We start from the raw sequence: 17,809 nt of genomic DNA on the forward strand, positions 1-17,809 counted from the left end.
AATACTTAACACCCCCCCCCCCAGGGAAAAAAAAAAAACGGCTGACTAATCCATGAGTACATGAAACACTTACAGTTGCTGATCTAAAGAAAATCAAAGAAGAGTTTGTGAGCGTTTTTTTTTTTCTGGATTTAGACCCCTTTGGCATCATATCACCATTAGGCCGAGGTCACACAAAAATATCTACAATGACGAAAGCAGTTGAGCAACGTGATTTTAATACGTCATTAGGGATGCCCTATAGTATAACTATCTAGATTAGTCTAAAGTTCCACAAAAAATATACTTGCATATCAATATATTTATATGCCAATACAAATATATCCTTATTTAATATAGAGGAAGAGGGGAGGAAGAGAAATTAGATATACACTGCATAATCAATTTCGGACTCTTACAGTAATTTTATTCATCAATGTAGGCATGTTTGTACCTATTGTAAGTAACGCTTGATTTTCGTAGGATGGGAGAGTCTTGTAATGAAATTGCCATTCTTGACTAGCCCAAAACTTGAAGAACGTGTTCTATTCCGTCGTTTTAAGTGAAATGTAAAGTAAGTTGAATTAGCGGCTGAGTATACACGATACAATAATATCTATGTATATAGCCCCGACTGATCCTGATAGGTGCGTGGAGACACACATACACACAAAATATAAACACATATATTACTCAAGCACACATCTAGTTTAATGTTTTCAATTCACTTAATAACTTGGATGTTTGCATACCATATGATCCGATCCGATCCGATCCGATCCGATGATTATGTAATTGTTTATTACTTGATATGTTTCTTCTTTATTTGTTTCTTCTATTTTGTTAATTGTAAAGCGGTAAAAAAACATTTCGTGTTAATTAAAAGCGCTACACAAATTTATAATATGTAGGTAATGCAAAATGAAGGACTGGTTGTTAATATCTCAAAGATTTGCTGTTGTTGGCTGCACCGTTCTTTACAGGGATAAACTTTTGTGAACTTTCTGTTAAATGACTCGAGAAGAGTCTGATGCTTTCTTCTTTTTGTATCCACTTTCGTATCTCGGGATTATATATTGAAATATATCTCGCATTTGTCGTGTGAATTTCGAAACATGGTGATTAACCAGGCTCTGAAACGAAAGACAGTTGATACGGTAGATTTAGATAGACATTATCGGTCAAGCCTAAGGGGTATAATGGGGATACTTTTATTGCTCGTGTTAAAAGAAGTAGATAGAGACTGTAATTCAATAACGATGTCAAGCATTATTATCAAAATCATGTGATCTCCCATCGAAGTTAAGAAAGAATCATGAAAGTCAGGTCTTGCTATCATCATCGTTGTCAATAAATGCTGATTGTGTGTATCTTATTTTAATGTGGAGATTAATTAGATGTTGATTCTAGTCGCAGGTTTCGCTATGACAATCTGAAGGCGGGGGAGGGGAAAAAAGAAAGAAAGAAAAGCAACTCTAGATATAGAAAGGTATATCATCCTTACTCTTGATGATAAAATGATATAATAATGTATATTTATATGTATGTTTATATACGTATATCAATTATGTTTATTGCATTTTTTTCCTGCTTGACTTCAAATCACACTGACACAGTCCACAATATATTTTCGCTTTTATGCGATTAATATCATATATATATATATATATATATATATATATATACATAATATTTCAAAACCTCGGATCAGAAAATCACTTAGTCTACATGAAACACTCTAAAAGATGAGAAGGTAAATCAGCTCATTAAATGTTGTCACTCCTGCAACCTTTGGACGTTAAATTTAACACCGAAAATGTTGGATTTACCATTTCTGAAGTAGTAGTTCAACATTTTTAGTGTATCAAATTTAACATTTTGAGTGTTAGAATTAACATTTAACAAGAGGTTGGAAGAGTGACAATGTTGAAAATGTCGATTTGCAATATCAAGGAGGGAAAAAACCTGTTTCGGTTGCCAAGTTATAAATTGTTATTTGAACAAATTTAAGTCGACTTACCCACGGCCACGGATACGAGTACAGCAAACACGGTCCATTTTCTGTCCCAAGCCATTTCAGTGTTGTAGTTGTTGTTGTTGCACAGAATATTCTCAATATGTTGGAAAACTTTTAGAAATGTACAAGAGTATACTCCTCCTTAAGTTCTTGAGATGCGAATGATCAACCAATACAGTACTGTCGTCAGAGTAACTATCCGTGAAAGCTGAGTTGCAAACTTCTAATTATATAGCATTAACCCCGCTCGTAACTCGAAGTCCTTGCTTAATCACAAGACTTTCCTGTTGGGGAGGGGGTGGGGGGAATTAGACAGCGACAAGCTGCATTTATTTCATGCAGAAAACGCATAACTACTCATGATGAAATCACCCGTTAGCGGCCCTCCGTTGCTAGGCAACATGACCACTTTTCACACGCAAACGTTGAAGTAAACTTTTCATTGGTGACTCGGCTGCTTACGCACCGGATTTACCGGTGAGCAGTCCGAGGGACAAGGGAAAAGACTGCTATAAATATCAGTAGTCTTTCTTAAGTCTGCTTCACTATCAGTCTCATTTCAGAGCCTTCTAGGCCCACGAATTAAAATAAGACATTCGCAAACCCAAAATATTAAATGACGATTTGGTCCAATATCATTTCGCAATATCAGAAATGCATGTATTGAGCATTGAGCAAAAAAGAAAGAAAGAAAATCAATAAAGAATCAATTTATAAATCAAGTCGAAATCTGCGAATGTTAAGGGATAAAGCTACAGTATCCTCTCGAACAATATCATTAGTCTTATTACTATCAAAACTGACGTTAAGTTAATCCAGTCATATTCATCTTCCGAAGTTGTTACATTTCGTAAAAATTCCACTTCTTTTATGGCCTAGCTCCTTTGGAAAAAAAAAAGTTTTAAGTTTTGAAGTTTTGAAAGTGTTTTATCAACTCGATTAGGATTTCCAATACATCTTTGAGAAATAACGCTAACATTCCAAGCATCTAAAATTTCAAGGTGACACTTCCCCTGTTTTCTCAGTTTTCTCTTCTCACATCTAAACCTCATTAGGTGTACAAACCAGAACCGTACAAGAAACCAAACCGAATTAACCTCTGGTTCGTCTGAAACGAGACTATCTCATCGAGCTCCATTGATAGACTCTGCTCGGCAAAGCCCCAGTGTATGATGTCACCGATGGCTTGCCGTTCTTGTCAAACTCAGTCCGTGTATAAATGAACACCTGTCAATACTCAAGGTAAGGAATCACTCAGACTCTGCTAGAGTCAGCGCGTGGGTGGGGACCCCCTTCCCTTTCCATTGAAAATTGAATAAGAGATAATTAAATAACATTCACTGCGTGTCGCCAATCAGTTGATGTCATACGTTTCTACGTCTGATACCGGACATAACTAATTCTAACTCTAGAATCGAGTAAAGGAGTCTACACCCATGCACTTACAGGGGACCCTCCTTCCTGTGTTTTGCCTTATATCGAATTTGGTGGCACGTGCAAAGCGACATTACTGTGTACACACATACACACATACATGTACTAGTACATACACACACACACACACACACACACACACACACACACACACACACACACACACATACACAAACACACATACACCCCCACGCACATTCATTTCGTATCTATCTATTCATTTTTTGAATACACACAAAGGTGCACATATTTAAAGGCCGATGGAGTAGACCCTATATATTCCAAATCATACTTTTCAGTATCAAGCTTCGACCTCGCGAGTATAAGATACATATAGATAATTACTTAGGATATCCTAACACTACAGTATTTCTGTAAAACTATTTGTTTATATATAAATATACATATATATATATATATACATATATATATATATATATATATATATATATATATATATATATATATATATATACATATATATGGTGTCTTGTTTCTATTTCGTGCGCTTTCCTCGCCAGGATAAAGCGTTTTCGGTCTAATGCCATTTTAGGTTTTTATCACATATATAATTTATGGCTAGAAAGGTGGAGAACTCTGGAAGGAGATATACAATGGAAAAGACACTTGCAAATGAAAGTCATGAGACAAAAAAAAACAAGCAAAGAAAGAACAACAATTCGATTAAAACAATAATTAAACCAGACCTTTTTTTTTTCTCCAAATCAGATAAGATTTGGAAAGTGAACACGACAGACGACAAGATAAACAACAAGACGAGCTCAGACAAATGTATGGAGAATAAAAGGAATGTAATTCATATAAGTATTTTATACAAACAAATTCGCGATACATTATGAAAGCTGGTTGATAGTGAACACTTTGGGCAGATAAAACACGCAGCATAAACAAGGACATAATTAATTTCTCAAATTCATACAATTTAAGCAAGCTCGCCCTTCCACCGGTACCTTATACTGGCCAAGTGATTCATAATGAACTAACCGAGGTACTCAAAACAGGGGCGGATCCAGGAATTCCGTAAAGGGGAGGTGCGTTTGCAAAATTAAAGGGGGGGGGGGGCACGGACCCCCCCCCCCGCCCCATTTTTTCTTTGTATTTTTCTTGTTTAACCAAAAGTAAAGAGGGGACGCGCGCCCGGTGCGCCTCCTCTAGATCCGCCACTGCAAAAGTAGCAGACATACTATTACACAACCCTTTCCTGCCGTCAACGAACAGTCTTCTCTTCTGTGGAATAAATCCTGTGAGAATTTAGATTCCCTCTTTAAAACAGAGCAATGATAAATCTAAGGTTTCTTAAATCTTCTGATGACTTCCTTGTTCATTAGGCTTGCACGCTTAAGATGTTCACATGCTATATTATTATGATTCCTCTCTTTCTGAACGCTTGTTAAAATTTGTTTTCCTGCTAGAACATGAAATCGTTTAAATTCTATTCAAAATATGTAAAAGCTACTTTAAAATCACAGAAGCATCTAATGTTAGTTCAATGTTGAAATATACCGCAAAAGTGCGAAAAGTAACTATTATACGTTTGTTTAGAACTCGCGTTCTCTGTACGTGCCAGAATAAATACATGTGCGTATTCGTAGCTACTGTCTTCTTACAATAAAGTAACACGTCACATAAAACAAACAAACAAACAAACAAACAGGAGGGATGGAAAGACATGGGTTACAAAGGTCATCTCACTCAGCGCTTTTACCACTCAACACTTTCATTATATATAGGCCTTTATACATTTCCAGGCGCAGCTTACACAGTTGGCATTGTTTGTGTACTATTGGTACATCACAGATGAAAATGAAAATAAAAGAGAAAGAAAATCGTCGTTGATTATGCATTTCGCGTCACAGAGATCTTTGTAATGCAATACCCATAGGACGGAATTTACTTGTAATAATTTACGTACCGTGTGATATTACTTTTCTTTCTCTGTGTTATTTCGTTTTGGTGTTCTGCATTTCGGATTTTGTGCTTGCTTGTATAGTCTTGCTTGTACGAATTTGCTTCATGACTTTAGCTCTTCTCTTTTATTCGTGACAAAATAACTGTGACTACATCCCCGTTTGGATGAGCGAGAAAAATACATTAAGCTGGACTATTATCTTTCCGAGAAGGAGCTTAGTGCAAGCTTTCATTCGTGTGTTGAAAGGGTATGCCATGGTTTGGCTTTTTATGGTGAAAAAAAAAATGTGGAGAAGGTGAGACTCACCTCCCTGATAACGCCAAAAGTTATGAGTACACTGAAATGGAATGATTTGAAACAACAATGAGATATAACTTAGAAATAAGATAACATCACAGAGTGAACATTCAAGGTTTGTAGAATCAATCAATTAGCTACAAATATTCATATTTCGTAGTACTCATAAGAAGTGATGAATGTCCCATATTTTAACGCTTCCACACTCCCCTCCCCCTCATAAAAAGTCGACATTCTGAAGGAGGCAATCAGCTAAGATTCATGAATAAAAAGAGATTTTTGTCTTACGCAAGGGTAAGAAGGCGAGACATCTCGCTGGTTAGGGACACGTCCGTCCGTGAGACGAAACGAAGCTTGTTTGCATGGGCTGGCAAAATCAGTATTTTTGAATCGAATCATTGGCTGTTGCGTCACAGAAAATGCATGTTATAATAAAAGGTGATGCATAATATACAAATTTTCCTTCTGTTTTTTTTTCTTTCGAAACTGTGTATTCATGAGGAAGATATTGAGCGTGATCAACATCAATACAGAACTCTTTTGTGCAGTCACGTTTAGTGTGATCAAGGCAAGTGAGTTGCGTATATTTTAATTGTGATGTGTTGTTCTAAACAAACAAACAAACAAACAAAAACAAGGGTTCGATGGAAGCCAAGGGGGTGGAGAAAGGGGAAAGGGGGTGGGGAGTACAGCAATCAGAAAAGTCGAGGATTAGGGGAGACTGGGGCAAAACGAAGACTCGTAGGTACGGGTTTCGCCACATTTGTTATTCCGGTCGTAATTGGAGTGTTTTGGATTATAGTGCCGAGCGTTATTTTGAGCAAAACACTCAGCTACTCTGGCGTCACACAGACAGATTTTTCGAGGACATCCTTCCTGCGCAGATGCTGTGATTCATGGAGGGAGAAATAAGAAGAAAACATTAAAAAATACTAATAAAATGAGTTGCATATCAAATAAGTGCGGATGTGTGCTATTACGTAGCAGATAGAAGAAATGATACACTGTACTTGGACACGGCTGCTTTCCAGACCCTTCGTACGTCATTTACAAAATGCGCCCTCCACGACAAAGTCGCTGCCTTTGCCGAAGGCAACTGCTACTTCTTTTGTCGTTAGAGGGCGTTAATATTTTGGGAAGGAAATTAGTATGAGCAGACGGTCTGGAAGCTAGACTATATACTTGGACTGACGAATTAACCCGTTGCCAAGAAAATGACAATGTAAATGTCTTTGATGATGCGCAGCTGCATTATGTGCGATGCAATTTGTTCTTTGGAAACAAACGCTTCATTGTGCTTCTCTCCTAATATTAGACTGCTATATGAGTATTTGACTCATCACCATAACCTTGTGCTAATCTTATAAACTGCCAATTTAAGAATTACGTTACCAACATCAACGATTATAATAATGTTGATGATGATGCTGATGATAGTAATGATAATTTCATTTCATTATAAGACTCTCTCTATTATCATTATTTCATTATTATTATCATTATTATCATTATATGTTATTGTTATTATTATTATTATTATTATTATTATCATTATTATTATCATTATTATTTCATTTCAGTCATCTTATTCTACCACGGATAAAAATGCCCAATCAGCAAATTTAAAGCTGTTTTTTAATGGGGCCGTGAATCAATAGATAATGTTAACATGATAAGAAATGATTTAGATGAAAACAAACAAAAAGATCATCATTTCTTTTTCTCTCTTTTTTAACTGCATCAACAGAGTGAAAAGTTAAAAGGGCATTCCAGGTGATTTTCAAAATTTCACATCCGGAGTATATAAATCCACAGTTCCATGTATAGATTTGTGGAATTTATTGTGGTCGTGGAGAAGAGAAATCAATATTCTAAAAACCTGAAACAAATTGCACTTAACAGTGTTGATGACTTAGGAGCCTCACATCTTTCAGAAATGTAGCAATGGAATGCTATTACAATACCATGTGCTTAACAAGTTTACCTGTGTAGAATTTATGCAAGCGTTCTTTTGTTCTGCTTCCCTGAGCCCCTACTCATGTATTCTTGTAGTGAGACTGCCATGTCATCATCCTTGTTCATTGTAATTTGTTGTGAATTTAGGAAACATTCCTATTTTTCATCCCAATCACGATAAATTCTGGAATTCTGTACCAAGTATAACCAATTTATTGTTGTTGATACGTTAAAGTCTGAAAATCATCCGGAGGTCTCATTCAACACTACGTAACACAAATCTACACAATTGATTACAGAGTGTACACAGATATAACATAATATAAATAATAATTGAATGTAAATTAATATCTAAAAATGAGATTAAAGAAAAAATAAAAATAGTTATGATGATAAAACTGAATAATGACAAAAATTAATAATGGCGATAATAACATACTTACTATCAGATTAAATTAAGTATTAATGATAATCATTATCTGTAATGAATATGGTAATAATCTCATAATTATCATCGTTATCACAGTACCAACTATCGGCGTTATTCGGCATTAACAGGTGTAAGAAAACAGTCCAGTCGTATAGGCACTTTATATCGGTTCTCAACTTATCCACATACATTAATTTTTATTCAGCATATCTTTCAAACTGTGATATAGGCTCCCTACATGTACCTATCTTAGTTGAAAATATGCAATTTCCTAGGTTTATTCATCAAAAATAGGTATAACTGTTACGAAAGATTTCTGTGTCACTCGTGCCTTCCAGTTTTTGACAAAAAAATCACCAAACAGCTATATAAGTTGTATTCATATATTGCTCTGCCTCTGTACCTATTTGTTGAAGAACACCACAACTCTAATCTCTCATCAAAGGTATTGATGTATAGCGCATTCCGATATTAGACTAACAACAAAATATCACTGCAGTCAACGCTTTTTATTAAACTGATCAATACATGCAGAAATCTCAACAGCTATTTGACAGTGATAATGGATCATGGCACTTGTCTCACTTCCAACCCGCTTACATGTATTGTCTCTTTTTGAAATTTGGTCTGGGAAAACAAGTTTAGACACATTATGCTAGATTTATTCGGAGACTTTCTGAGAACGAGACAGCCGACAATCGACGTAATTATGTCGTCGCGTTTCAACAATTTCCTTCGAAATGAAACTGGTAAGACAGTGTAACACCCAACTTTTCATTACATGATATTTTGGTCTCGTATACTTTAATGAGCATGTCTGCATAAACCTTAAATTTTGAACTGAAAAGTGGTGACTTCAGTCAACATGTTAGGGAGGCTAAAAAAAATATTCATGAAGTAACGTGTAAATGGATTAAATTTACTTACAGCAATCGACATGGGGCTTGCCGGCGTGGTGATACTTCTTGAAATTATAAGTTGTGGCTATTTCATTCTCTTTTTTGCAGTCGTCAGTCGCCAGGTCATCGTAGCATTTGTCATGCTTCCAACAGCAGCTGGGGGGAAACGTGACGATTGAAACAAAGTGTTTGCAGGTACGCCTTCTAATTGCACTGTAATATCAACATTAATATTAACGATTGGCTTTCAATGAGAATATAAAATATGTATCAGGTTGGGGCCAGTAAACTAATTCAAATAGGCCTACTTTAGACTGATCCTCCTATATAAGGGAATCAAAGAATTCTTGGTTGTTTTTTTTATTTCTGCTCATGTTGAAATTCCGATACGTGATTTAAAAAAAAAATAATTAATTGAATTTTATGTTTTCTCACGGTCTCCGTGGTGCTTGCTGTAACTTTAACATACAAACAAAGTCAATAATCGGATGGACGTCATGAGTTCGGCACCAACGAATCATAAAGCCCAGGAGTCATGCAGCATATGAGTCATACAGCCCACGAGTTACACAGCCCACGAGTCATACAGCCCATGAGTTACAGTTTGTAGACACTAACTTACTTAAAACAACAAGGTCCACGAAACTGACAGATGTATTATCGAACTCGTGTGCCGCTTTAACCCGGGTCCCATTTCATAAAACTTGTTATCAGTGACAACTGCCACATTTCTGTGACAAATCTGCTCTCAGCCAATCAGATGCAAGGATTTCAGTAGCTTATAACAACTATGACAAATTGTCGCTGATAACAAGTTTTATGAAACGGGGCCCCAGGCCGGTGAGTGTTGAACTCATGGGCCTTATTTGCCTAGTGCCGAACTCATAGATTGTTTGACCCGTGGACTGAATGATTCATGGACCATTTTTCAATGTCGAACTCGTGGGATGTATGACACGTGGATTTTGGTCTCGTGGGATGACCCCCAATTATCATGCTATTGGCGTATTCTTAAGATGTTCCTTTGCTGAAAACTTGGACATTTTGTTCGAATTCTCATCAGCTGTTTTGACTACATGCCCCCTTAACTTGAGCTGCTGCTCATGATGTCTAATCACAGATTTGTAGTATAAATGCAAGATAATAACTAATAATTTTCTTGGGAGATTGTTTGATGATGATACATCACAAAGTCAAGAAAAAGTTTGTTTATTTCATTCAACCATGTTCTGCACAATCAATACAGAAAATAAAGCTTTTTAAACAATCTTTTCTAACATTCATTATGTGTTGGCTAACACGATCAATATAACACTATATAATTACGATTAAAAAATGTGTAATATAAGACATCATGCCAAAAAATAACTCGCATTGAATACAGGCTATGTTACACTTATCGAACTAAATAATAACATCACCAAAATATACATCCAGCCATGCGGTATTGATGACTAGGATATTTTTATCGGAAATGGGATAAAATTTTGTTGCCAAATGAACATCATCCGGCTCCACCATCTGTATAAAAGTGAAACCCCCTCCCCTCATAACAAATACGTCAAAATTAGATTTCTGGAGTCTCCAACTTGAAGGTTTGTGAGAATTTGGTATTCACATGGCAAATTCATTCATATCTGACAAAACTGTAAATATCTCCAAATGCAAAGTATAGGAAGTTTTCTTGGTCAAACCCAAACAAATGCGTTGAATGCAAACCATCGCAATTTCTCAAAATACTACATCTCCGCCGAATTTCTATAGCTATAATAATACGGATTCATGTCGGTAAACAAATTTCACTGCGTACGCTCTATGTGAGATACATTACTTTAACTGGTTGAATATATATTATATACATATATATATATATATATATATATCTTTTTTAACTCTTAATTTGGGAGAAATATGGATTCTTTTCTTTTAAAAGTGGTAGGCCTATGTGCAGTTGTTGACTCAACGATGGATTTAGCGATTAAAAGCTTCAAAGAGTTTTTTTTTTTTGCTTTGCCTTTATATAAAACACCTTTACTGAACATTAAATGCATGATTATCTATATAAGGAGCATGATAAAACGGCACAGCACCACAAGCATGTAGTTTGTGGAAAAAGATCGTTGTAAGATTTTACGACATAGGTGTTAAATCTAACAACGATCAGGTGTCAATAAAGGACCACACCAAAAGATGTAGGGAGCATGTTGTGATTGTGTTGAAAAGTGTTCTCCTGCGGCACTTCGTGGTGTTAATTTGACACTGCATGTAGCTGGTGATATATATTCTTTTACACTACGCTGATCAGCATGTTACTTCAACAATGACACTACATGGTGTTGATTTGACATTGCTGGTGTTAATGTCATTGGCATAGCATCCACCCAGTGTCATTAGGAGACCACACCAACTGGTATTACTGTGGTGTAAATGTGTTCAAAACTTTTCACACACACACACACACACACACACACACACACACACACAAATAAAGTACTTTATCACTTTTACCGGACGTTCTTGTTCGTCTTGTCAAGGAGTTATCCTTGGTCTTGTTGAAGTTCGAAGTCAACAAGAACAGTAACCGTGCTAACGTATTACCTATCTAAAAAAAAAGTTTTATATCAATTTGAAGTGCACGAAGGAACACAGGAAATTTACACCAGCTCGGTGGGTGTATCATACTATTTAACACCCAACGTTTTGCAGTGTAGTACTCACCAGTCAATTGGGTCCACCGGTTCTCCTTTCCCACCGAGTCCACAGTAGCATCCGTAGTTGTTGTACTCCCGGTAAGCATCGAAAAGAGTTTTGATCTTTGGATCCTCGTAGGCGATCATTTGTCCCAGGCTAATTGCGCTGGCCTTTACTGCATGTACCGTAAAGACAGATAATGTGTCGGTAATAAAAGCAGGGACGAAGTTAAAGCAGATGGATGTATACTGTGGAATCCAACCGTTCCCATTAAGAAATATTCCTATAGTTTGATTTTTTCATTTTATTTTATTTAATTTCCAGCAATACACATTATACAGTACAAAAGTTTTGATTATTTTTTTTCCAATAATAATACAATTTTAGTACAACGTAATAACGCAGAAAGATACCGCGAATTAAACAATACTACGCATCATTTTTTGATGATGTTGAATTAAAAACCAAATTGCTGGAAATGGAGGAGACGTGCTGAGCTGAATGCCAAAAAAACCCATTACGCCATATATATAACACCTAACACATTTAACATGAGCTAACGCACTCCCTAAAGAGCCTTTTTTTGTACCCACTAGTCCTCATTCGATATTTCGGAAAAGAGTTTCAATAGATTCGGTGTTGCCAACTTTTTTGAAGTAGCACCTCGGGACAAAAGATTCTAATCGTCAAATTAAGTGCCCATTGTCACCATTGGGCGTATACAGCAATAATACTCTACAACATGAACTCTCATTTCACGCAACAACTAGTTGGTCTTTTTAAAGTGGCGCCATCAAAATCACTTGAGTGTGCCAGGGTCTATTAATGTATACCCTTTGGAAACCCTGCGAGAAATGCACATCTCATCACAATAACTGCGACTCCATGATAAATGTGATCCCCACTTACCCACTGAAAGACAGCACACTGTAATAAGGAAGAATAGTAGACAAACCCCAAGCTTTGCCATGTTGATGTTGGTGTAAATCTGCAGGAGAAAAAGAAACAGATAGTGTAATGGCATACAATGAAGTAAATGATCGAGTTGATTATTAAAGTCAATGTCAAATTGAAAAAAGGACAACAGAAACAGCCTCAATTTCAATACTACATCAACAGCCGCAGCAGCAGAAGTAATAGCAAATTGGTGTTTCGCTTCGTTTCTCGCAGTGATGACAGACAGAGCAATACAGTAATCTCTTAACAATTTTTTTTCCCGCCTTGCTTTCAGTCAAAACTGCACCTATATTTCTTCAGTAAAGGGACACATACTGCATGTACATGTACATCGGTATCACGAGGACCAGAAGACGTCTGTAACACGCGTCTATGATTACGGAAATAAATCATAAACATCAGTGGATACTTGTAAGAGGATACGACAATGATGGAAAATCCCTTTTTCTTCTTACCAAGGTGTGTATACCAGCACCTAGAGATATAGTGCAAGAAACATTAGACGCCTCTCCATATTGGTACTTATATGGTTGTACTTGCTTTGTGTTTAACATTTGTCATGTAGGAGAGGCGTATATCTGTCTGAGCCAAAGATCTGAAGCCACACTAGGTCTTCTCATTTTATTTGTACAAATGCACTCCCCCCCCCCCCACACACACGCACACATATAAAATAACGAACAAAACAGATGTATTATTCTGACTCATTATTGAAATCACATCAAGCAGTGTCAAACCTTACATTGTAAAACGGAATACATTGTATGATTACATGCGGTTTTCTGACTCAAACTAGATATCACTTTCCCTGTGTTTCCTTACTCTGAAGATTGGGTGCCATAAGGAATGTATAGACACAGTCAATCATCATATCTGTTCATTCATCAGTCATAACAAAAAGATCAAAACTGTGGTAAAAAAAACCACCCAGAATTGTTTATTTCTATTAAATAGAACGCAATACATGGACAAGAATTTAGATCTCTTAAGCACCAACCTTATGAGCTTGATTCTGTCTTCAAGCAGTCACGTTTAACCTATGACGTTTACATTGTATATCTGCAGCACAAGTAACCCCTTCACGTCGATTTCTAACTATAAAGTACAAATTGTTACAATGCAAATAAGAAGCCCAGAAAACGAAACTATGAAGCCATTGTCCGAAAAGAAATCGTAATATAAATCATGAAATATATAGAATATTATGAACTCACGACAACTCCGCCCGACAAGTTTCACACTCCTATAAGGTGATGTGCAATAAGAATATCCTATGTCGATCGTTTTGCACCACTTAATCAGTCGAAAGCACTGTCAGCACAACCTTTATAATTTCGCAAAAGATCGAAATGTATCACATGATTTGCTGACGTAGTCAAATCGTCACGTTTTCCTCAAATGCAATGTTTTCATTCCTCTGTCAGATTTCGAATGGTGTGTTTCTTTCACAGAAGATATTGCCACATAGCAGATTTTAATGTAAAAATCGATTTTTTTTTTTCCACGCGCATGTAATATGTAACTAATTAAAGTTGACGCATGTGCAATATTCCGTTTGGGTTCAGATTGCTTTCAAAAAGCATATTTGTATATTTCAAATATGATCCAACGGAAATGTTATTGCTGCAGACGTTACTGGTTATTATTACCATGTTGAGTGTCATATTTGATTGTTCATGTTTGTTCGCATATTAGGGAGTTTGGAGAAGCTGTGTTTGTGAAGACGTTTAATGTCATGATTATTATTACAGCCTGAAACAGTTATGTATGACACAAATTGTTAGCTGAGACATGAATAAAATGATTGCAAGGGGACAAATATTTATCAAATGACATCTGTATAGGAATACATGAATTTAGCATAGCTTTCATTTAATTTTGCGTCGATTTAAAAGCTAATCAGAAGTTTACCTACACACTAACATAATAAATACATGAAAACTGTGAGAAATACAATGAAAACTTGGTAAATTTATCTAGTAGATATACTCTTACCGATGCAACTCGATTCAATATTTACAGATCTGTATAGGTTAAAAAAGTCAATAATTCACTTCACAATAACACATTACTTAATTGGTGTACTGTTTAACCAAAGTGATTCGATTAGCACTTCAGAATTATAAGTTTTTTGGTGTTTTTTTTTCATACCTTGCTTTATATCAATTTCCCTATCACATGTCATGTACATGTATAATGCACAGGCCGCTGGTATTAGAATTAAATTTGCAAAGAACCGAGAGACTTCGTTCTCTATCGTTTCAGCTGTCTGCTTCCATGGCTTTTACAGTCATGTATGTGCAGATAATTGGAAGATGATAGATTGCAGATCATTTCTATGTGTGTAAGGCAATGTATGTACATTTATAATTATATATTTATTGTATGTATGTAATTATCCTATCATAATGTGAGGAGGTATAGGTCCAGTGCATTCAAACGTATAAAGATGACAAAAAGCTGAAGAAAGACATTCGTTATGAGGAGATCGAAGGTTCCTGAATGGTCTCTTACTCTGACACATTCGCTCGTTTCCCTGACAACGTCCGTGGTCTCGAGGGGAAATAGATTTTGATGCTTTTAATAAGATTTGCAATGTTAAATAGTGATTTTTTTTTTATTGATTTTTTTGTTTGTTTCGCAGGATTGTTATACATTGTGTACAGAGACTCCAACCCAAAGCACCTTCTGATCTGGAGATTCTCCCGCCTGAAACCTCTAGCAAACGGGAGACTCCAACTTGATGTGTGCGAAACGCAAAGTTCCTAGGGTTCTAGATGCTCTCTGGTGCTATCTAAGGCTTATTTTTTTCAACATACGATAGAAATAAGTAAGAAATTCTTTCCAACGGGAGACAAAGAGCCAGGGCGGGAGAAATTAAATCTCAAGCGGGAGAACGGGAGATTTTGCAAAAATGGGTTTTGGGCGGGAGATCTCCCGTCGAAAATGGGAGAGTTGGAGTCTCTGTGTGTATATGGCACTGTTGTCAGTTAGTCTACTTCTGTGATTTGTGTGCAGTAAAATGGGAATATTACCAGCCCATGAAAACTATATCATACACAGAATATGAAGGTGTTAAATCAACTCCAGTCGTACACCATCGCAGGTCATCTGATAACTTAGATAACAACCAGTTGATGGAATCTTTGTCAAAACTAAAAGGAATATTTTTCAGTATTTTACGCAAAATAGGAATGAAAAACATTGATCTCCGACATCCGCTATAATCGGTGTGCATCATTGAATTCTTGTGGTAGAGTTCAGTTGTGTGCCTACATGCTCAAATCAGCACGCACCACGTACAAGAATAAAATTGGTTATAGGTGACGATTCATCCTATGTCTAAACGGCTTTTGACTTTAGTTGCAGAAGACAAAACAGGTGATTCACTTTACATTGATGTGTGTGTGTATGTGTGTGTTAGTGTTGTGTATGCAAATAATATTATGAAAAGTGATGTACACTATACAATTGTACATGTATACAATTGTATGTTATCGGCCTACTGGCCTAGTTAAACATCTTATTAATGTTGGATATGACAAGTGAGATATTGACCATGTTGACCGGGGCAAGTTTTCCTTCGTAGATTTAAAGATAACACCTGTTATAGCCCTGTTTACACACGTAAATTACTCTAAGTAATAAGATATTTTTATCGATTCAGGATCCCGGGTTTCCAATCCATGGGCCAATCTATATACCCGAGTCAAATGCGTATGCGATAAGTGATATTTTTATCAAATTAACTACCATGTATATTCTTGACCGAGCACGATTCCATTTAGGCCACTACTTTATCATTATATAGCTTTTGGATCATGCTGTTTACTTACCTACCTGATCCGATTTACTTTCTATAGCTTTTGGATTATATTGTTTACCAACGATAAGTCGTCACGAAATAGATTTGCTGACAAACCAGCGAATTGCGATATCTTACCTGTGTGGCTACTTCGACAGACCCAATTAGAACTTAAACCATACCAGAGGAAGATAGAAGCAGAAAAAATACAACACGAATGGTACAGCGGCGCCAGTCAGTGTTACACTGTGCTCGTCATGTTGAATCCGCCATTTTGAGCGCTACTGTGTATAGTTTTGTGCTTTCACGACGCCATGACTCCTGCGTGTTGTGGATGTATGGTTGGGTTCAATGTGTGTGTGTGCGTGCGTGTGTGTGTAAGTGTGTATAAGTGTGTATGCGTATGTCTGCATTGCATTACTGGCATGAGCTGCCGAGATGATACGCTGTGAATAGAAAACTGTAACGACAAAAGGCAGTGACTATCGCAAGGTAGCGCCACTGAGAGCAGCATTTACGATGCCAACTCGGGTGTGAAAATGAAGCCGCACTATCACAAAAAAGATGACTGTGCAAATAGCAACGCAAAATCACAAAGCTACTCATGCAGAGCCAATGTAGTTAGCTTAACAACCGACTCCTGTGCTTTCTACTAACACGCATGAAGAGATTGTCAATATAATCATTTGACTGATCAGTGGTATCTTTTCAAAACTTTCTGTTTTACTCAAGGAAACATTTTAATGTCTGATCGGGGTTGTTTTCCACTATCCCTTTTGTCTTCTTCATGGAGACACATCATCTACTCTGAACAAAGTCATAGCACTGGTTACATTTGATATTTGATTCGACGTTGAAGAGTCTACTATTAGTTATATACTTGTGGGAATTGATTTAGTTTGAACGTAGCCGTAAAGAAACGCAAAAGCCTCGCAATATTTTTATGTGCATAAATAAAGACATATCAACTGATTTGTTCCAACAAAATTCATTTTCGATATAGAAAGAAAAAAAATTGATATCGGGCTTCGCTCTGCATGATCCACACTACACCCTAAGCTCATCTGACATGCCGTTTGTTATTCTTAACATTTCATAATTGGAAAAGGCGATTGACTATTGTAATATATTCACCATAGTGTAATTTTTATGTGCAACTTATATCCTCTTGTTACTTCTCTGATTACTTTCATCGTACAAAATTTCAAGGTGCTAGCTGTCCCTCATTCGCACAATAACAGGCCATATCATAATATATGCCCTGGAGTACATGTCTGGAATATCTTTTTTTGTTGCTGTTCTCGATTACGGTCGTGAACTGGCAAAACTATCAGTTAGTAAATAGATTGATAAATAATGAATGATTTAATATGTAAGTAAAGAATAAATAAAATAATGAATAATTGGTAATTAT

General features: G+C 36.4%; 1 protein-coding gene across 2 annotated transcripts; it reads right to left on the reverse strand.

Annotated features, from left to right (window-relative positions):
- Positions 1-4,536: 4,536 nt before the first annotated feature.
- LOC139717410 (phospholipase A2, minor isoenzyme-like) lies at positions 4,537-16,680 on the reverse strand. 2 transcript variants are annotated; one of them, XM_071628906.1, is made up of 5 exons: positions 16,534-16,680; positions 12,543-12,621; positions 11,661-11,808; positions 8,971-9,098; positions 4,537-6,544 (listed from the first exon to the last, which is right to left on the reverse strand). In XM_071628906.1, the coding sequence occupies exons 2-5, from the start codon at positions 12,601-12,603 to the stop codon at positions 6,369-6,371; spliced, it is 513 nt and encodes a 170-aa protein (XP_071485007.1). In that variant the 5' UTR covers positions 12,604-12,621; positions 16,534-16,680; the 3' UTR covers positions 4,537-6,368. The 2 variants fall into 2 exon arrangements, with proteins under 2 accessions (XP_071485007.1, XP_071485008.1); XM_071628907.1 differs by lacking the exon at positions 16,534-16,680 and adding an exon at positions 13,805-13,862.
- Between the last annotated feature and the right edge of the window lie 1,129 nt (positions 16,681-17,809).

The sequence above is a fragment of the Diadema antillarum genome, unplaced genomic scaffold (genome assembly GCF_040938485.1).
Source record: "Diadema antillarum isolate AM-2024a unplaced genomic scaffold, OU_Dant_1.0 scf00000075, whole genome shotgun sequence".
Lineage (NCBI taxonomy): Eukaryota > Metazoa > Echinodermata > Echinoidea > Diadematoida > Diadematidae > Diadema > Diadema antillarum.